The following is a 21,805-nucleotide window of genomic DNA, read 5'->3' as shown; positions in this document are numbered from 1 at the left end:
ATGTTATTTGGTTTCTTTCGTTCTTTTATCTCTATTATATAAGTGAAGAGGTGGGGTTGTTTTAGTAAATCTACTTTTGGTGTCCCTCTTGGATCCATATTTATAGAATAGAGAATATAATGACAACCTACTTAATAGGAAAAGCCCAAAGAAACATTTTAAGCAATCTAGCCCCTTAAATAAATTCTTACCATTTTAATCAATATATTTATATGCGTTCGACTCTATTTAACTTATATGTTTCTTATATTCGCACGCGTTGCATTTATATTATATTTTTTACATGTTATTTCAGGTTTAAATGTAATAACACAAATTTGTTTCTTATATTCGCATGCATCGCGTGAATATAAGACTAGTAAAACAATAAACCAACCAATTGTTTGTTGGTTCAGTGGTGATTGAGGCTGAACTCGGTAGGAATGACCCTGTGTTCGATCCCCCACGACAACAATTAGGAGGGGACTGAACCTATCCACTCAAAATTCGCCCCAAATCCGAATCTATTACTATATACTAAAAGAGACACCAGGAATGACACGTGTCATTTCCTGGTGCAATTTTTTCCCGCCAAAATGTCTTTTTTATTTTTTCACTTTAAAATAAATAAATTACATTACGTTCTTTTAGGAAACTAAGATAAAAATATATTTTAATTACCATAGATGTGTACTATATTATTGGAGGAAAGCTAAATCAATATTATTTTTTCCTTTGTGATATAATTTTATTTATGTATTATTATAACTTTTTAATCTGATAAGAAATATAAAAAAATATTGATAAATGAACTTCTAATGTTAGTCTACTATTAATAATATAATACAAGGTAACTGGTAAGTAAGAATGTTAATTAAAATAATAATACATGGTAAGTAGACTATCATATAAGTTTATTTATCAATATTTTACTCAATTCAAAATATGTTGTATTTGACTAACTCGGTTATGCTCGGGTTTTTTCGAAAATTAGTCTTGAGTCATTCGGGTTTGGATAACGTTGTTAGATTCTACATACAAGTAAACGACTATAATTTTTAACTTTGTATAGTAATATGCAAATTTAGTTCATTTGAATATTTTTTTTACACAATTTTGAATTTATACTTTTTCATATATCCTTTTTACTTTCATGTTTTCCTAATATCACAAGTCTTTTAGTTACTATTAAAATAATAAATTGCTTTAGTAGTAGCAATGCGTTGCACGGGCCCTAAACTAGTTAACCCTAAGGGTGAACCGGATGCTAACACGCGCAAAAAAAAAAAAAAAAAAAAAAAAAAGAACAATAAACCAGCTCCTAAATCAATCACTGGAACCAAAAGGAAACAATTCAAAATTTATTTTAGTATTGTCATATTCTACAAACTAAAAAAGGACACACTATAAATTTTAAACCTTTAACATTTTTACCTCTAAAATATAAGTAGATAATCAATATTAATATTAATACGATTCAAATCATCTAAAATATAGTAGAATCAACATATAACTAAAAATCTCAAAAGAAACTAAGTGGCGCTATGATTGGAATAATTATGGAATGCTGTAGAATATATGTCATGTGAATAACTGAATGGAAGTAAAAAGGCCTACATAATTCTAGCTAAGAGGTGAAAAATCTTGAAAAGAGTAAATGCATCATAATGTTCTCTTATAAATATAGAATTCCACTCATTTTCTGCCCTACACCAAATTAACATGGCTCAATTTTTGTCTACTTTTTTTTGGTTGTTTTTTGTTTTTTCGGAGTTTGCATTGACATCCTCCCCTGCACCAAATAAAAACACCGAATTATATGTTGGATTTTCTTATTTGGACATCTTTTAGAAAAATTGATTTGATTTGGAGAGGGCGCCGAGTTTTACAACACAAGTTAAACAAAATGTCATGACTCCATAATTTTATATTTTTAAAAAATAATCCAATGTTTAACAAGTTTTTCTTTTAAACAACCGATAACTAAAACTCATAATTTTCAATTAGGACAAATGAAAAATAGTTATCTCGTATACTGGAGAATAATAACTCATAATTTTCAATTAGGACAAATGGACTTGATTAGCATATTCAAATCCAAATCTTCAATAAATTGTTTGAGAAAAAATCAGATTAGAAGACTCATATTTTACCTCAAAAAAGTATCAATCAATAATAGAGTATGTAATATCGATAGTCGAATCATATTCTTGAGTTATATCAACAAACCTTCTTCGCTTCACCCACTCATATCCATATTCACATCAAAACTTCTACCATGAATTATTATATAACTCATGCGTAAACACGCTCTGGGTCCTCTTTTAATAACCTCAGCTGCGAACAAACTCTCAAACCAGCAATCATCAGTTGTATGAGAATCCGCCGCATGATCGTATCGTTGTCTGATGTTCGTATGCTGCGAAAGCTGGTCCTCAGTATCCCCAATCGTTTTCCCTCTCTTTGGGTGATGTTATCCGCCTATCTCGGAATAATCTGCAGCTAAACAGATCACATGCTCAGTGACCCACCTCAATAAGTTCTTCCATATAGCATTCCCGAACATCAATCAATGATTTCTTGAATAGAGGGAACAACTCATCTCTTGTATTTCAACATGTATACTCTCTGCGTCGCAAGTGGGTCATATTTGATTTCGGACTGGACAAATGAAAAATAGTTATCTCGTACGGGGAAGAATAATATTTTATATTTTATAATAATTTTCAGAAATCATAGTTGTCAGTGGCGAAAGTTCTATGTCAAAAATAATAATAAAAGGGCCAGGAAACCATTAAGGATGCTCGATGAAGGGTTTCTTGGTGTGTTTTGATTTGGTCATTTTACTACATTAAATTAATGTAATGTGCCTCGATAATTAAAAGGTCCGGTCCTAAACCTAAGTGAGGGGGTGCAAGTGTGCAACCGCCTAGAGTCCAAAATGATAGAAACTAGATTAGGACGAGTTAACCTCTGTCCATAGAAAATATTAGCCCCCACTATATTGATGATGGAATACAAAGCTAATCTACCCCCGGATTCCCTAATCACGAATGGAATACAACAAATTCAACCATTACCATGAACATGTATTTTGGAAGAAACTGACATTTTGAGAAATATGAAAAATGTTATTAACATTAACCTAATGCATCTATACCTAGTCTATACCTAGTATTTTAAAACTGAAACCATAGGTTAGAATGTGACATGTAACCATATATTATAATGTGACATGTGTCTTCACATCATCAATCTTCTCTTTTAGGAAAAAAAGCTAAAATAGACAAAAATCAAAAGAGATCATCATTAATGTACATGTCCTTATGTTTAAAGAGGAAAACTCAAAAGACTTCACTTACAAAAAAAAAAACTAAAAAAAAAACTAAAAGACATTCATACAACTAAATAATCATAACTTAATGAGCTAAGTTAAATTGTTATTAATATTTCATAACTATAACATTAATAAACATTAGTTCTTACTAAAAAGAAGGCATAAGAAACTAAACATCTGTCAGGATGACTCCTCGGCCTCTCATCTTCAATGCACTCCTTATAAATAAATTGACTAACAACCATTTCGTTACATCACTTGCACAATCAACTATATATAATCACACATTTTCAAAGGTAATGTGTGTTTTACTTTATATGTTTATTATTTTTTTGTATGGCTAAATATCGATTTTCGTCAATTTATTATGATTATTTTAATAACCGTTTGTTTTTCTATTGACGTAAGATTATATGTTACATTATCATCACCTTTGATCGATTATTCTCACTAAATGTTGTTAGATTAACTTAGTAATAACCTTAACACATACATAATGTGGTTCTATTTATTTATATATTTATAACTTACATTAAGCAAAAATTTACGAATGCATATAAATAATTTAAAATTTCATAATATCGAAGTTATTATATGTCGAGAAATATAACTATGTAAAGTCTCATAAAACTTTACAAAATGCTCCCGTGCATTGCACGGGTCAAAATGCTAGTTAGATTAAATAGGAAAACCAATATGACAGTTACAAAATAACCGCCCTTGGTATTATCCTATTTAAAAAAAATTAATTAATAACCGCAAAAAAAATTAACGTTAAGTGCTAAGTCTTGATTAATAATATATAGCTATATTACCAACTCAATACTCGTGTGCAATAACGTGCATGTGCAGACAGCGACGAGCAGTAGCTCGTGTGCGCTGCGTGCATGTGCGCTGTTGTGCAAGGCGTGGACTTTGCGGCTTGCGTCTTGTGCGGCATGGCTGATGCACAACACATCAATGGGATGGACGCAAGCCAAGCCCACGTTGCATCGTTTTGTGCAATTTTGCTTTATTTTAATTCAAGGCCTAATTTTTGGGCTTTGGGCTTATTTTTGCACGTAGGGGCTAACATTGGACTTGTTTAATATTTTAATATATTTGACTTGGGCTGGGTCGTGAGTTTAAATATTTAAAATTAAAAGTTAAAACGGTATTGGTTTAAGTGGGAGTCTTTTAATGAATTTATTGAAATTGATTATTTTTATTAATTTTCGTAGGACAATCACTTTTAATTAAATAAATATTTGTTTATAATATAATTAAAGATTAATAATTTGGAATTAATTATCTTTTAGAGCGCGTGTACATGAACGTGATTTTAATTAATCATGTAACTAGTTTTTGGCCCGTTCTACGCACGGGCTATATTTTAGGAAACTCAATTAAAAAAATGGTAATTTTACGTACCAAAACGATAGAGGTATAAATGTATATATAAACTTTTATGTAAGGCGGTCTTACAAAAAAGACCACATTGGTGTCATATAAGTTAAAGAATGAAATCAATTAGTTAAGCACTGCAACTAATTAGTTAAGCACTAAAACCAATTAGTTAAACAATGAAACCAATAAGTTAAGAACTAAAACTAATTAGTTAAGAAATTGAACCAATTAGTTAAGTAATCAAAGTGGTCTTTCCGGTAAGGCGGTCTTACACAAAAGTTACCGAAATGTATATTACTTCACTAAAACTTTTTATAGTATGTAGAAAACTAAAATTTTCAAGATGTATTGGGTAAAAGCATTACTTTGAAGGAATATATTATGAGCTCTCACAAGACCACAAATATATTATTAGTTTAGGAGTATATCTTTTTTATCCAAGGGTTTTTTTTTAAAAAAAAAAATAGAATAAGAGAAATATGCTAGTATGGAGTAACTAAGTTAAACATATATATTCTTTGGATTAAACCAAAGAGATCCACAAATCTTCAATATGCTAAGAAATTCACCATCGTGGTTTGTTAGATTAAAACTATATTTCAGTTGCCAAGTATACATGAAGTTTCGCACCTTATCCTTTGCATCACAATCAAGAAAACTACCAAAAAGGAAGTTACTTAAGAATTAAGAGTTGATGATCAAGCTAACCAAACGTGATATGTCAAAATTCTGGAAAATATCAAAGACTGAACCATTTTTTTAAAACTCGAAATTATGCTTATAGAGGTAGGAGTGTGGTAGTAGTAGATGTCATACAGAATTCAAAACAAAAATGCATCCATGTTTGTCGGATTTTTGAGTAGTTTGTAAATGAACTTGAAATATGATGATGATTAAGGCAAGTCAGGCAACGGGATGCAAAGAAGATGCACCGTTGATTTAAATGGGCTAAAAAAAAAAGAATATAATGATAACATTAACTAATACCGACCTCATTAGAAGAAATATTTTTTCAGAAAACAATGGGGTGGACATGAATTTAAAGTCCATTACATAATTTTAACTTCCACCCACCTATATGAAAATAGTAAAATTCTCCAGAATGAAGAAATTTAGCAAAATAAGGCAGGGAGGAATATCGCTCTTTAAAAAATTGTAGACATGTAGATTTAATAAATAGTCAAATTCATTAACCCGGAAATTATAACTATCTGAAACGTTTCTCATTCTTGATTCACCATAACCGCCAATGTATTAAACTATGTCTCTAATTAAATTGTTCTAAACAGTTAAACTAAAATTGGAAAGGGGAAGGATGAAATGTTGAGATGACTTATTATGTATTAATTAAATGAAGAATTGGTTTAGAAGGGAGAAGTGGAAGAGGAAGAAGCAAGACATTGGCATGAGTATATGTTTTCCATTAGCGTCAAATTAACAACGTTTGGTAAATAAACAATTTATTCAAACAAATTAAGAGAATGACACGTGACTTTCATGATTTTAGTTTTTAAATATTAGATTAGATATAGATATATGCTTGCCACGTGTCTTCTAAATGGTGATATAAGTCTTCGCCACGTGTCTTCAAAATAAAGTTGCTTACGTATCTTTAAAATAAAGCTGGTTATCTTTTTTAAATACTAGGTATTGATTATGTGTAAGCTTACTTGGGCCATTCGTCTTAGAGTACGAATGGGTTGATGCATATTATATTATTATGTATTGCAGATTATGTAGGTGACTAGTATGACCCAACTAGGATAGTTAAATACAGTATGCGAACCGTTTTATCTTCGAATGTAATTTTTTAAATATGGTATGCGTACCATGAAGTTTTGTTGTAATAATTATTAATTCAAGTACTTCTAGGTAGCATTTTAAAAATTCTAAGTTAGTATTTTGAATGGTTTTCAACACGGTGCCAAGTTAACAAGGTGGAGTTTGAAGATTGTAAGCTTCAAGACCAAGTAAATGAGGTCATATTAGTTCACCAAGTTTACTTATGCTTTTATATATTGGTGTATGTATATTAGGCATGAGTATGTTGTTTGTATGTTTTGATCGAGGATTTAGTTCACTAAATAATCAAACCAACGTAGGAACAACTAGGTCCAAAAAATATTGAGTTTAAAAATTGCCTTCCAAATCAAGCACTTACAAAAATCTTCGAACCTAAGATAGTAGGTTTCTGCGAAAGCGAGGTGTTATTTTAGCATTCCTAGATGATAAAGTATCCCAAAGGAACACGTTGGCTATGGCTTTAACTCAAACAATATTGGTATATGTTGTGGCAATGGATTAAGTTATGACATTTTGTTAACCAAGAGTAATTTGGAATTACTAGCAATTGAGTTTTGCTTACCTAAAATCTTAAAAGGATAAAGACAAACCAAAGCATACTAAGACTTAGAGACTTTTAGGCCTTGGATTCGTTTCATTCATTTATGGACCATATTTTGTTTGCATGAATGAAATGTTTAATAGTTTTAATGATTGCATGTTTGCTTTTATTTCAAAGTTATTAAAGATTATGAATGATTATATATTGCAAATTCTTTTCAATTGTAGAATGTTTGAAATAACAATCAAAGGATCAGAAATTCTGTATGTTGAGCTGGGCTTAACTAACTCTCTTGAATGGGAAAGGAAAGTTTTGAAAACTAACGACATGCACTATGTTGGCAAGCATCCTTTCCCTAGCTAATATGCGAAGGATATGTTGCCACATAAACACCATGACAATTAGGGATATTTTATCCCCAACATGTATACATGAGTAAAAGTTATCCCGATATATGTAAAAGTTCTTTATTTGATGTTAATCTTACACATTTCATTTCCCATTTACTAATATTTGTTGGGTTCAAAGTGGTAGTTTCCTAAGAAATTACTCGTCACGAGCGAGACCTCCAATCGTAAGAGGACAGTCGTCCCCAAGGACATGCATACCCATAGGCACCTTGATCATCCTACAAAATAAGGTGTTATTGTTTATTTGTTGTTAGTATCAACAAGTTTTGCCGATCACAGTGGAAAATATAATTAACAATTTAAAAAATCTCTTATAAATTGGTAGCATAATAATTCTGAAAAATTATGCCCCCGAGACCCCGAAGAGTAAGAAACCGAATAATTGATTTGACAACTACGCATCTTTACGGGAATGTTAAGAGAAATAAAAAAATCAAACTATGATTTGTTAATAGTGCAACTAACAAGGTATTCTCGTGATCTATACTAATATATTAAACGGTTTTTTCATGAAATGCCCCCGAGGTTTGCAATAATGCACCAAATACACCTGCGCGTTTCAAAATTCATAAAATACCCCTAAAGTTCCGTACTGTTCATTAAATGCTCCTGGATTTAACGGACGTTAGCTTGCCGTTAGTGACGTTTTACCAATTTGCCCTTAATTGTTGTTTGGCGCAATTTAGGTAACAATTGTGACTGAAATTCCAAAAAAAAAAAAACTTCTCAACTTCTCTTCTTTCTCTCTCCTTTCCCCTGTTCTTCAACCCTCATCAATTCTACTGTAACTGACAAAATTCTGGGTAGATCTTCAAGAATTTAGTGAAATTTGTTGCGTTCTCTTTTGGCGAGTTCGTGGGTGTTCGTTTGGTGAATTCGCGACAAAAAGGGGGCAACTTGGAGGCGATTTAGAGCTTCGGGTGCAGTGGACGAACAAGGGCCCTTTTCCTAGTTGGATTATCTACTTCAAGGTAATAATCCCTTCTTCGCTGATTTATTTTGCTTGTAAAGTACAATTTTTTTCGCGAAATTGATTAGGGTTAGGGTTTTGCGAAATTGTCAGTGATTTTTTGAAATTGTCAGTTGAGATTAATTGATTGGTTAGAAGTTAGTTATTCCTTGGATTTGTTGTGAATAATTGTTTGGTTAGTTGTAAGTTGTGATTGTGACCTGTTGAATTTCATTGTGATCATGATTGTGGTTGTTTATTGATGAATTGTTGTTGGTTGAATCGAAATTCATGTTTTTTTTCCTTAAATTTTCCCTTTAGGATGACTGCAATGTGGTTGTTATTGCATCATGGATCACATAGCTTTGATGTGAGAGTTACAGACATGGAAAAGTATCGTCTTTTGAGGTTGTTTTTGGATATTTTTGAGGAATCTGTTAGGCAGGATGTGTTTTTACCTAGTACATTTGCCCTGTTTATTGAGTCTCCCTGTGGTAGAGTTGAGTTGGTAGATGATAAGACAATGAAGCTAATGTGGGGATGGAATTGGGGTAAGGACACTGCTGAAATATGGGTTGAGGGTACAGACAAACCAGGAGTGGTGTTTAGAAATGTTGTTGCCACAATTGAGCATCATAGGAAGGAGAGTGAGAGAAAGCTCAAAGAGAGACAAGATGAACTTCTTAGGGCTCAAAGAAAGGAGGAAGAGGAAATGAGGAAAAAACAGGAGAGAGAGGACATTTTAAGGGAACTTCAAGAACAAATGGAGTACACAATAGCTGTGGAGGTGCCTGTGGTTGATTGTGAGGACTTAAGCACTGAGTATGTGAGGATTATAAGCAAGGATGGTGCTGATGAGGTGTTTCCAGGAGCCTCTCAACCACAACCCACACAAGAATCTTCACCCTCCAAAAAACCTACTTCTCCTAAACCAAAACAAAAGGCCAAAGTCAAGCCAACTACTCCAAAAGCTCCTAAGGTTCCTAAAGCCAAGAAACTGACCCCTAAGAGGAGACCCACCCCAACTCAAAAACAGGCCACACCAAAGGCAAAAAAACCCACCCCAACAACAAAAAAGCCCACCTCAACACCACAGCAACCCACCCCAACTCCAGAACAATCAATCCCACCAGCACAGCAACCCACCCCAACAACACAGCAGCCCATCCCACCACCACAGCAACCCAACCCATCACCACAAACACACCCCACCCATTTCCCACCACCACAGAACACCCAAAATGATCAACCACCCCATTCCCCACCACCACAGAACACCCAAAATGATCAGCCACCCCATTCAACACCAACACAGAATCAGTCTGAAGCTGTTAAAAGGAAGGGGGCCAGAACTAGACCTACAGGGTTCAGGGTGAACAAAGTGACTGCCAAGAAAGCTGGAACTTGGGTATCCAAAGGGAAGGGCATAGGTAGGAAGGGTACAGGGAGGTCAAAGAGTGCAAGGGTGTTCACTGATATTGAGGATATAGGTTCAGAAGAGGAGAGTGAGGATTCAGATTGGGAGGAATCTGAACCAGACTCTGAACTAGAGGAGGATAAACTTGATGATTGGGTTGACTCTGATGTGGAGGCTGAGGTGATAACAGATGATGTGCCTGACTTATTGTTTGAGGAATGTTTGGATGGTTCTAGTAAGATGGATAAGGCCTACAAGAATGGAAAGATATGGACTCATCAACCATATGGGTCCATCAAATTAGAACCTTGGTTGATCTTTCCAGACAAGTCCACTTTCCTAGATGTTTTGAGGAGTTTTTGCATACAAGAGGGGTTTGGACTAAGTGTTGAGAGGGCTGACAGTAAGAGGTACACTGCAGTGTGTGCAATAGAAACTTGTGACTGGAGGATACATGCAAGTAAGATGTTTGACAGTGTCAGTTGGGCTATTAAGGGGATCAGTGGGTGCCACAAAACTTGTGGGAGATTGGAGGAGAACCCTGTGGTGACCTCTGAGTGGCTATGTAAGAACATGATGAGTCTAATTGAGGCCAACACTGATAGTTGGACACATTTCATGAGATGCTTGAGGCAGATGTTTGAGCAAGAGGGTTGCAACAAAGATGATTGGACCTTCATCAGTGACAGGATGAAGGTATATGTTTATTTTGCTCCTTTTTTGTTTCAATTTTATAATATTGCAACAGATATGATTGGCCTAAAATGAACATATCCTGTGTAGGGAGTTGACTTGGCAGTGAGAGATACTTTTCCTAGAGCTACTAGGAGAGTTTGCTGCCAACACTTGTACATGAATTGCAAAAACAATGGATTTAGTGGATCTGCTTTCTTCAAACTGTTTTGGATAGCTGCAAATGCACACAATGAGTATGTGTATGGTAAAGCATTAGAGAAGATCACTGCTCATGATCCAAATGCTGCTGCATACTTGGACACATGCCAGGAGCAGTGGTCCAGGCATATGTTTGACCCTGCTGTTTGTTGTGATCACAACACAACAAACTTTGTGGAGTCATTCAATGCATGCACAAAACCATACAGAGACATGCCTGTATTCTCATTGTTGGAAGGTATAGCTCACCACTTCATGTTCTGTTCCTTTATTTTGTGATGTTTGTGATGTTCTGTGTATAATGTTGTATGTTGTTGTGTTGTTGTACAGCAATCAGAAAGTGGTGTATGGAGAGGGTTGGGGCAAGATTTGACATGGCAATTGATATGGAGGATGGTCAGTTGACTGAGTATGCCAAGAAAGAGGTGGATGAAAGAACAGGAGAGTCTAGGTTCTGCTATGCTACAGCCTGTGGTGGGGGGGAATTTGAGGTCAGAGATGCACATGTGAACTTCCCCATCAGGTTATCAACTAGAAGCTGTGGGTGTGGGAAGTGGCAAATTTCTGGAATCCCCTGCAAGCATGCACTCAGGGTGATTTATGACCAAAGGCTGAACCCCATTGATTTTGTCTCCCCATTCTTCAAGTCTGCTGCATACAAGCTTACATATGCAGACCACATTCACCCCATGTCAGACCCAACACAGTGGCCTAACTTTTCTCTCCCTACCATTCAGCCTCCAGTCATCAAAAGACAAGCTGGCAGACCTGCTAAGAAGAGAAAGAGAGGACCAAATGAACCCAGGAAGGGGAAGAGAAACAGCAATGTGAAATGTGGAAAGTGCAGGGAGTTTGGTCATAACTCAAGGACATGTAAGAATGGAGGACCAAGCACTGGACCAAGCACTTCAGCAGCAGTAGGAGCAAGTACATCACAAGGGGGTTCAAGGGGGAGGAAAAGAGCAAACACAGCAACTTAACCATGCACAAAGTTAAAAGTTAGTCAGTTTTTGGTGAATTGTAGGTGCACAAAGTTAAAATAGCTTAGGCAATTTACAATTAGTATCACTTTTTGGAAAGAACACAATTGCTTAGACAAGATGTTTTTGTGCAGTTTCAGTGGCATTTGTCCACTTAGAAATCAGTTTTTGTAAAGCTCATATGCTTAAACAAGTGATGTTATTGCTTGAAATTTGTTACAACTCTACTTCATTGCTATCCAAATTAGAAATGCAAACATTATTACACCAATTTTTATTGCAAACTTGAATTGTTGTTTCTGTTGTTTCAGTTTCTTCTTCAATAGCTTCAACTCTTCATGCATTCCCCTGCTTCCTTCTTGCATTCCCCTGTTTTCTTCTTGCATTCCCCTGTTTTCATCAGCTCTGTTTCCCTTGCTTTGAGCTTCATCAAATGTCTGCTCAACAAAACCTTTGCACCACTTGAAATTATCACAAGGATCACACTTGTAGTAAAGCTTTTGCGGATTTTTAGCCGTTTCCGAGCTCCTAATTGCAAATCTTCTCCCACAATTGCAGTTTTTATTTGGAACTCTTAGGTATGACAAACTTGGGATGGAAGAGGATCCGGTTTTTGAATTAGAACTCATGGCTATTTAGGAAATAGAGGGCTAAACATGGAGCAAGTCAAGTGAACAACAGCCTTACTTATAGGCAGCATGAACATAACGGCTATATTGAATTAAAACTAGCCGTTGGATTCAAATTATGAAGTTTGGGTATTTGGTGCAAAGAACTTTACAAATAGGTGTATACTATGCAAAACCTTTATATTTAGGTGCATTTTATGAATTTTAAACATGACTTAACGGAGGACTAACGGAAAATCATAATAGGGGTATTTGGTGAACAGTTTTGAGTAAATAGGGGTATTTTATGAATTTTAAAACGCGCGGGTGTATTTGGTGCATTATTGCAAACCTCAGGGGCATTTCATGAAAAAACCGTATATTAAATGCCAATGTGAAAAATGTGTATGTACCATGTATTACTCTCTCCATCAGTTACGCCACATCATCCATTCACCAAGTGTTATGTCATGACATGGACAATAAAAAATCAATACAACGAGGTCCGAACACCAGACCTCACGTGTGGATGATAACTCTCATTACCATCTTAACCAACCACCAATTGTGGTTTATATCTTCACATTAATTTATAAATAAATGTTACCATGAAATCTAAAACAAAAAAAAATTATGTGATTTTTTTTAATTTCTATGGACTATTTTGGAAAAATAATACTCCCTCCGTCCCAAAATTATAGTATTGTTTGACTAAAAATACCGATTTTAAGAAAAGTGGAATGTAGTGTGTGGGAAATTGAAATATAGTACATTGATGATGAAAAAGTAGAATTATTCTACTAGAATATAGTACATGTAAAATGGAATAAAGTACATGGTGAAGAGAAAATAGTACATGGTAAAAGGAATAAAGTACATTTTAGTTTTGTTTTGTGGTCCCAAATGAGGGTAACATAGAAATTTTTTGTGTTCAAATAAGGAAACAAGACTATAATTACGGGACGCCCGATTTGAAAAACAGGACTATAATTTTGGAACGGAGGGAGTAATAATTAAAGCATTATGACAACCATGAATAATCACGATGTCACAAGTCTCATAAGCATCAACTATAGAATTGCACAACATAGTTGCATACGAAGCATATATCTAATTTGGTGTTTATTAGTTTGAAAGACTTAGTTCCACGAGAAAACAAATTATACAAATTATAAGATGATCTAATTAAAAAAATACTTGGCATGATAAATGACGTAGTGTGTCTGTATAGTTAACGAACTTAATGAATGCTTTTCACTCTGGAATACGTACAAATATTTTGGTCAAATATTGAGTTCGAGAAAAATCTAAAATTTTAATTATTCAATGTAGTAGCCGGAGCATAGCTCGAGTCACACACTAGTTAAAACAGTGAGAAACGCGAAAAAAGGTGGAAAAAAAAATGATCTGTTATGAAAATAGAGATAAAGGGAGAGAGAGAAAGAGAGAAAATGGGCGGTTATCATCTTATTCCAATCTCACATAATATGTACACATACGTACATTATATAGTATAAGGATGTCAAGGGTATAATGGGCATCCACAATACAATATATTTATAACACTCCCCCTTGGATGTCCATTATCTAAAATAATACAATGACTATGTAATATACATGAGATGATGCCTCGTTAAAAACCTTACTAGGAAAACCCTGTGGGATAAAAACCTAGTGAAGGAAAAGAGTACAACACTCATCATAATACGCTTAGGGATGTTGCCTCGTTAAAAACCTTTACCAGGAAAACCCAATGGGAAAAAAACCATGGTTAAGGGAAAAAGAGTGCAACGCGTATTTTCTCCCCCTTATGAATACATCACTTGAGATCTTCTAGTTCAATGAATATAATATTGTTGATAACTTTTCAAATGTAGCAACATGAAGCTCCTTGACTTTTGATTCTCCACCATTTGACTTGAATTTTCAAATCTTCACTTGTATGCACTAGGTGAGTATTTATATCACCAGACTTTTGACAATAACACCTGAAATAAATATATTTTCTTGTACATAATATTACAAAATGTATCCTAGCTTTCATATTGGACATATGTAAACCTTCTTCTGGAGGTCATAAGTAGTAGTAATCATCAATGTTGATCAAAATTTCCCTAGTCATACTTTCATGACAATACATGATAAATAATAATATCACTGTCCAACTTAGGGTATAATGTAATTTATGGTTCTTCTAGACCATAAAATAAAACTCAATGTAAGGACATTACATACTCTTATCTTACAATTTTGAATCAACTCATATTTGTACACGAATTCTTCCGTGAATAAACTAATATGTATATTTCATAATTCTCAGGTACTCAAACTACTGGTTGAGACAACAGTTCAAAAACACTCTTCAAGAGTTTAGATAATATTTGATCAATGTTATGACATTCATATTGTAAAACTTAAAGGGCTAGATGTTTAAGAATATCATGTATAAGTTTTTCAGGAACTCTTCTTATTTGCATGATTCATAACATGCTATTTAATCAACATTATATATATATATATACTTCTGTCGCAACTATTCGCCCATTGGAGTAAGAAACTCCTCTTATAATATTCATAAAGTTACAAATCCGTCTTATCATTCTTTGGATGCATATTCATATATGACATCATAATAGTTTTGAAAACATATATAACTGGATAAATGAAAATCATATCATGATAAAACATAAAACAAACTAAATGTATGATGAATGATGCATGTCGCATTTACCTTTTAACTACACATGTATATGAATGTAAGACTCAAACGCAAAACACTGTACAGTGTGGATATTTCAAATCCATAACTTGTTGGACTTCAGGTCCATGAGCTCATTTGATCATTATAATGATGTCTATATCGAAATAGACATAGATTTACAATCCCCTATTCAATCCATTATTTACGATTATGTTATTTGATTTGTACTTTTACTAATAACCGTTATGGATTAAGAATCACTCGTGGGTTAACAAGGCCCAACTTAAATTGGTTGATGAACCCAGCCCATTATAACCTAAATTTCGCCGTCCATCGGCTTCCTTCGCCGAGCCAAACTAAAACCCTAACAAAGCCCCTATTTCCGACACTGCTGCCATTGCTAACCTTTGGAGAGATAATCAAAGTGAAGGAAGAGATGGGAGAGAAAAGGAGAGACAGAGGAAAAGAAGAGATGGGAGGGAAGAAGAGAGATAGAGAAGACTCCAACAATGGCGGAAGAGAAGATGCCAAGCCTTCAACTTCAACCTTCAGAAAGGAGCAAATTCTACCTTCTATGATAAAGAACAAAGCTAAGAGGTCTGAAATTCACTCCAGGCTTAAGCATGAGAAGAAGCTTGATAAACGTAAGAAGATCAAAGCTCGCGATGCTGCCGATAAACGCGCGCTTGAGCTTGGCGAAGAGGTTTTCTTTCTCTCTCTCACTCTTAATTTGAATCGTTTGATTTGGATTTGATATTGATTGAACGGCTGTGATTAATTCTCACATTTTGTGTTGTAGCTTCCTACAAGGCAAATTCCTCGTACGATTGAGAATACTAGGGAAGCAGATGAGACTGTTTGCAAGCCTGGCGATGAAGAGGTTTGAATTTAAATTTTTGAAAATTATGGTTCTAATGCTTCAATTTTGTTGATAGTGCTCAAAATCTGGTTGAATAGTTGAAAATGTGTGTCATAGTTCTCAAAATGTGATTGGATTGTTGAAATTTTGTGTCATACTGCTCAAAATGTGGTTGGATTGTTGAAATTTTGTGTGTAATTTTGTTGCAGTTGTTTGCGGAATTAGATACTGATGAGTTCAGCAATGTTCTGAAAGGAGAGCGACCTCAGAAAGTATTGATCACTACATGCCGTTTCAACTCCACTGTAAGATTAACTCCGTTATTAGATTGTGGTTTTTAGCTCTTGATTGTTGTGTATATGTCCGACCATGTGTGCTTATTTGAGAAATGCATTCTGAAATGTGGTGGTAATTTCTGCACAACAAAAAAATCAATGAATTAGTGACTGATGAGCTTTTGAAAATTAAACTTTGACATCTCCACTGGTGTTACCTTACTTTCGATCTTTTCCGCGAGCCTTGTAGTGGTTTTTGTTACGTTCTGTGTATACTTTGAAAGGATATGATAATTGCCTCCCAAATCCTGTGTCATTTTTGTTCTTTGTTGTTTTCATTTCGAATTCAAATTCAAATTTAACCTTGGCTTTGAAGTTAGTTATTGATAGATAGGCGGGCCCAGGCCATTTCAAATTAGCTAAGTAGTTAAGTAACTATTTCTTTGTGCCTCAAATATGCTCCTTCGTTTGGAAAAATGATAGGTACTTATACTAATTTGGGATGTTTGGAAATATTCATCACCTTTTCTAAAATGTACTAATGTGAGTATTGTCGAATGGTTTATGAATGGGCATATCAAGATACCCCTATACAAGTTGATTGATGGCCATGATGGGAGGAGTGTGTGAATGATCCAGCCATTTCCAAGGATTTTTAGTAAAATTTCTTGACATGTCCGTTATAATGATAATGAGGGTTTTGGAATTTGGATAGTGTGATAACTATAACTGGATCTTGTTTCTTTTATGTTGAGATACAATTGAGGATCGAGAAATATATCTGTGAACTTGTGTAGCTCTAATATTGATATCCATGTCAGATAGACGCAAAGAATCTTTATTTTTAGACCCGTTGTATAGCAAAGATCGTAGTCCCTTGGGCATATGCCGCATAGCAGCTGGTTTGGGCAGTATTTCATATGGTTTGCCATGCTAGTTTGTCTGAGGGTTAAGGAGTTTGGAATAAATAAGAATTGGCATACTTGTTCTTGGTACCTATGTGTTGGAAATTCATGGAAGCAGTTGCTTGTTTGGCTCCTGGCTTGCTGCACATCTAGATGTTCTTGATGGCTGGGGTGCAAAGTTTCCTAACTTGAGTTGTTAACGATAAGGGCTTTAATTGAAGTCAATGTGATACAATCATGTAGCCATGCTGTACTATTAATTACTTTGTACTATGTGATCACAAAAATGTCTCCATCTTCTGATGTTGCACACTATTTTCTGTGAAATGAATGCATATAAGCTGATTTTCATCTGTTATGATGTCTACAGAGGGGACCTGATTTCATCAAAGAATTACTTCAAGTGATCCCAAATTCGTCTTACTATAAAAGGGGAACTTATGACTTGAAAAAGGTTAAAATTTATCTCTCTTGCATGTTATAATATTAAAAAATAAGTTATCTTTCTTCTTGCCAGATATCTTATTTCTCTACCTTTTCTTTGACAATTCTCTCAGATCGTGACATATGCAACTAAAAAGGATTTCTCTTCTCTGATTGTTGTCCATACAAATAGAAGAGAACCTGGTTGGTGACACTTTCCTCTAATCAACTGAAGTATTTATAGTACATTTTAGCTGACCCCTAGCTAGTCATCTTTTGTCTATGTGTCAACTCGATAATTGTTTTTATTGCTTCCTGCATATTTTGACGTGTTTCTCTGTTATGATATTTAGATGCTCTCCTAATTATGGGCTTACCTGATGGACCAACTGCGCATTTCAAGCTTTCGAAACTTGTTCTACGGAAGGACATTAAGGTTGGTGAAGCATTTGTAATTCTTGAATTGTAATACATAATTGCTACATTTGCAGTTCTAAACTGAAACTGTAGTTTTTAAGATACACATATTTTGAGACTTGTAGTGCCGACCCACTTACCTGAGCGTGAAAAGAATATATTGCTTTGTATTATGCTTTTCTCTGTTCATAGCTGATGTGTATTTCTGGCCTGTAATTTTGCCTAGTAAGAGTGTCTAAACATCTTGCTGTCCCTTCTGTGTACATTTTTTTGAGTCAATTTTCTAATTCATGCAAGACTGAAGGGGGTAAGGAAGTACCATGCGCTTAAGAAGCCTTTAACTTGCCTAAAATTTTCGTTCTTGGATGAAAAAAGTCTACCCATATATTGATAGCTTGATTAGTTGGTTGGTGTTGTGAAAATATACTTTCGACTGCTGCTGTGTATGTGTAGTGATCTATTTTTCAGTTTCTCTATTTTATGCTCATGGCTGTTTGTTCTGCAGAATCATGGTAATCCAACCAGTCATTGGCCTGAGCTAGTGCTAAATAACTTCACAACAAGGCTTGGTTGTCGTGTTGGAAGGTATTGTCTTTAATAATAAGCATGTTAATATCGTGCCTCTAATCACCCTATCCTTTAGGGTTTATGACTGGTTTCTAACAGTTTTCCTTGCTTGTTTCATCCAGAATGATACAATCTCTCTTTCCCCAAAATCCAGAATTCCGTGGTCGTCGAGTTGTTACCTTTCACAATCAGCGGGATTATATATTTTTTCGCCACCATAGGTACACCTTCTGCTGCTTGTTGCCTCTTCTGTTATGATGACATTTCTACCCCATGAAGATTTTGCTGTACTAATTTCTACATCTTTATATTATAAGGTATGTATTTGAAACCAAAACAGCAAAGAGTGGAGACTCGAAAAAGGACCAGGATCCTACAATAGAGAAGAAGGCTTCAGATCATTTCAAGGCCCGGCTCCAGGTGTGTATTTTCTAGTTTCTCTTTTCCTCTTCCTTTCTCTCTTCCACCCCCCCCCCCCCCCCCCCCCCCCCCCCCCCGGCTGCACACACACACACCACACAAAAAAAAACACTTTTCGGCTTTTAAGTTATTTTGGCTTTCATTCTGAAGCATATAAATTTTCATCTTATTTTTCTTCAATTGAACATAGTTCCGTCATTTCATTTGAGATCTTTCACATCCTCGCCTATCTATTTGATGAAGTGACCGTGTGCCTTCCACTGGCAGTGACTTGCAGCTTCTGCATGAAATTGCACACTTCTTTCCTCTCCAGTCTCCCCAATGATTCATATACTATTTTATGTTAATCATTGTGAATTTGGAAGACGGTAATTTCCAAATGTTAGGATCTTTGAACTGTTAGTTTATTCTTCCATGCAGGAATGTGGCCCTCGGTTTGTATTGAAATTGAAAAGTCTGCAGCATGGAACATTTGATTCTCAAGGCGGGGAATTTGAATGGACTCATAAGGTACGATAAATTTCTGCTTTTATTGTTTGAGCAAAAGAAATCATTGCTGTAATTTGCTTACATTCTTTTGTGGTTAAATTGTGTATTAATTTACTTTCTTGCCATTTGTCCGAAACAGCCAGAGATGGACACCAGTCGAAGGAGATTTTTCCTGTGATTTGGCCTTGGATTCCTGTGTCCAAATTTTGGCCCATTGGGTAATTGTAAAGCCTCAAATTTTGTTAAGTTTGTCGATGTATTTCAATTTCCAAATTATTGCCTTCATGAATGTCATCCTGTCAGTGAACAAATATTCTATCAATCAAATAACAATGAATTTTGTTTGTCTAAACATGTCTATTTTCTCTGTTCTTTTTGCAAAATTATCTATTGCCACTCTGCACTTTGCAAGTTGCCATTATATTGGGCAACAATAGAAGTAGTAATCTTTTTTAGAAGTTGAAGGCACATCAAAACAAAAACACCAGTAAAGCTAGCTGCTTTTGTCCAAGTTCGTACTGGTGGAGGAATGATCAGTAGATAGACACATTCTACAGTCATTAAGATCCAACTCAAACTTTCCATAGTGAACTTCACCAACTTGAATTTCCCCTTACTTTCTGTAGTCAACCTGCAAAATATTCTGAATATCAGAGTAGCCACCACCAAAGCGGTGGTCACCGACCATCCCCTGTAGACTATCATCCCTCCTACAACTAGAGCCTCCTGTCTACAGACACAAGATAAGCATTCACCTGAGAACTTAGATGACATTAGAGCATCAAGACCGGTGTAGTAAGGCAAGATAATAGAGTCTAAGTAGAGTGCTGCATGCAAAATTCCAGATATGGTTGATGCCTCTAGGAATACATACTTGAAGTCGCTTTCTGTTTCAGTGTTGAATGCGAGAGCAGAAATCCGAACCAGGTGGAGAATTGCAGGACCATTATACAATAGAGGGAACACGGTGTTTATTCTGTTTCCCTTTGCCATGATGACTAGGATGATGGGCAGGAAAATCGGGCCTGATGGGAGAAAGTATCTCCTCAAGTGATTGAGTCGAGTCGGGTGAGCTGCCTTTCTCCCTCTTATCATCCCCACTACCATCAAAACTGAAGTTGCTAAGAATGTGATGGTGATGAAGACAGTTGCCAAACTATCAACCCAAGACGGGTAATCCCCGGAATAGTTGCTGTTGCAGTAGTAATGGTAAGGACAGTTGATTGGGTCCATAGTTTCTTCTAGCTGCCATTTTGTGCATTTGAAGAATGTCCCTTGGATTTCCCCCTCCTTTATCGTAGAAAGAAAGGCTGAATTTCGAGAGGGGAGGAGTTGGCTATACATATTTTCTTGCACTTTTTTGCATATTAGAGTAGCATTAATCTCCTTACTTGTAAGTTTTGATTTATATGATTTTGCTGTGGTTTTAAGTTTTAACTCTTGAAGAAGGGAAGGTGGGCCTCCCTTCAAATGGTTGAGCAGTTGTTTTTGCTGAATGAGAATTGGATGAGGATTGACCAACAGCAAAAACTTGTTGAATAAGGGCTAGCTTGTTACTTGTTAGGAAGAATAAGATTATTGAGAGATGTTTTTAGACTTCTTGTGATTGAGATGCCTGAAGATTATGATAATAATTAACATGTATATGATGTGACTCTGTTTGTTATAAAGTGAGACTCTTTCCTAGGGTTTTTGTTATCGCAGAATCCGGGTTTAAAATGTATGCATTATTTTGGAGACTGGAGATTGAGATACCTGAAGTCCTGAAAGATTATGAATTTATGATATTCAATTACATGTAATTGCTGTGAGTTTTAAGGTGAGACTCTTTCCTGGGGTTGGTTATCGCAGAATCTGGGTTAAGAACTGATGCATAATATGGATGAATTCTGGATTATCATAATACGTAATCCTATATGTTACTATTTTCTATCAATTCTTTGTCAAAATTTGGGGAAGACTGAAGTATAATATTAATCTCTCCCTGGTTTGCTGAGGTCGGGAAGTTTGGCCAAGTCCTTAGGACTTAGGAGTGTGCATACCTTTTTTTGGAAGCAATGATGTTAGTTGATGATTGCAACTGATTTGTTTAGCCTTTGAAGTGGTTAGAAGGCGATTAATAGTATTATCGCTTCTGGATTAAGATGGAAGATCAATTAATTAATTTTAAGTTGATTATGCTGCCTTTTAATTATCAAAGTAGTTTGATGAACTTCTCTAATCCATAAGTATAATAATAAGAATTTAGTGTTTAGACTCAAGAGTGCCTTGTTCAATGGTCAATGGTCAATATGGTGTTGCTTCAATGTTACTTGGTAATTGTTGGGGAATTTTTATTTGTGTAATTTAATTATCGACCGTTTAATTATTTATTGTTGACATGGTATTAATTTGAAGTAATTTTTTTTTATTACTGCATTTGGAAGGGCAAGAACCATAACTTGA

The 21,805-nt window shown here is 35.1% G+C and overlaps 3 protein-coding genes across 4 annotated transcripts; 2 read left to right on the top strand and 1 right to left on the bottom strand.

The window, feature by feature from the left end:
* Positions 1–10,427: 10,427 nt before the first annotated feature.
* Positions 10,428–12,480, top strand: LOC130468082 (uncharacterized). Its single transcript, XM_056837688.1, has 3 exons — positions 10,428–10,518; positions 10,606–10,954; positions 11,047–12,480. The coding sequence occupies exons 1-3, from the start codon at positions 10,441–10,443 to the stop codon at positions 11,694–11,696; spliced, it is 1,077 nt and encodes a 358-aa protein (XP_056693666.1). The 5' UTR covers positions 10,428–10,440; the 3' UTR covers positions 11,697–12,480.
* Positions 12,481–15,344: 2,864 nt separating this feature from the next.
* Positions 15,345–19,712, top strand: LOC110785857 (uncharacterized). The gene is made up of 11 exons (XM_021990375.2): positions 15,345–15,708; positions 15,805–15,885; positions 16,074–16,169; positions 17,415–17,498; positions 17,602–17,671; positions 17,821–17,903; positions 18,390–18,469; positions 18,574–18,672; positions 18,769–18,871; positions 19,292–19,381; positions 19,500–19,712. Exons 1-11 carry the CDS (start codon positions 15,442–15,444, stop codon positions 19,536–19,538), a joined length of 1,092 nt encoding a protein of 363 aa, XP_021846067.1. The 5' UTR covers positions 15,345–15,441; the 3' UTR covers positions 19,539–19,712.
* Positions 19,698–21,107, bottom strand: LOC110785867 (uncharacterized). Of its 2 annotated transcripts, XM_056837687.1 has the most exons (2): positions 20,116–21,104; positions 19,854–19,991 (listed from the first exon to the last, which is right to left on the bottom strand). In XM_056837687.1, the coding sequence occupies exons 1-2, from the start codon at positions 20,702–20,704 to the stop codon at positions 19,987–19,989; spliced, it is 594 nt and encodes a 197-aa protein (XP_056693665.1). In that variant the 5' UTR covers positions 20,705–21,104; the 3' UTR covers positions 19,854–19,986. The 2 variants fall into 2 exon arrangements, with proteins under 2 accessions (XP_021846078.1, XP_056693665.1); XM_021990386.2 differs by having other exon boundaries at positions 19,698–21,107.
* Positions 21,108–21,805: the final 698 nt, after the last annotated feature.

The sequence above is a fragment of the Spinacia oleracea genome, chromosome 2, assembly GCF_020520425.1.
Source record: "Spinacia oleracea cultivar Varoflay chromosome 2, BTI_SOV_V1, whole genome shotgun sequence".
Taxonomy (NCBI): domain Eukaryota; kingdom Viridiplantae; phylum Streptophyta; class Magnoliopsida; order Caryophyllales; family Amaranthaceae; genus Spinacia; species Spinacia oleracea.
The sequence above is the reverse complement of the archived record's forward strand: the minus strand, read 5'-3'. Positions and strand labels throughout refer to the sequence as shown.

Excerpts from the sequence above, each read along its gene's own strand:
- LOC110785857 (XM_021990375.2), top strand. The coding sequence starts at position 15,442 with ATGGGAGAGAAAAGGAGAGACAGAGGAAAAGAAGAGATGGGAGGGAAG. Across the intron at positions 17,672-17,820 it reads TACAAATAGAAGAGAACCTG|ATGCTCTCCTAATTATGGGC; the intron begins GTTGGTGACACT and ends TATGATATTTAG. Across the intron at positions 17,904-18,389 it reads TTCTACGGAAGGACATTAAG|AATCATGGTAATCCAACCAG; the intron begins GTTGGTGAAGCA and ends TTTGTTCTGCAG.
- LOC130468082 (XM_056837688.1), top strand. The coding sequence starts at position 10,441 with ATGAGATGCTTGAGGCAGATGTTTGAGCAAGAGGGTTGCAACAAAGAT. Across the intron at positions 10,519-10,605 it reads TCATCAGTGACAGGATGAAG|GGAGTTGACTTGGCAGTGAG; the intron begins GTATATGTTTAT and ends TATCCTGTGTAG. Across the intron at positions 10,955-11,046 it reads TGTATTCTCATTGTTGGAAG|CAATCAGAAAGTGGTGTATG; the intron begins GTATAGCTCACC and ends GTTGTTGTACAG.
- LOC110785867 (XM_021990386.2), bottom strand. The coding sequence starts at position 20,704 with ATGTATAGCCAACTCCTCCCCTCTCGAAATTCAGCCTTTCTTTCTACG.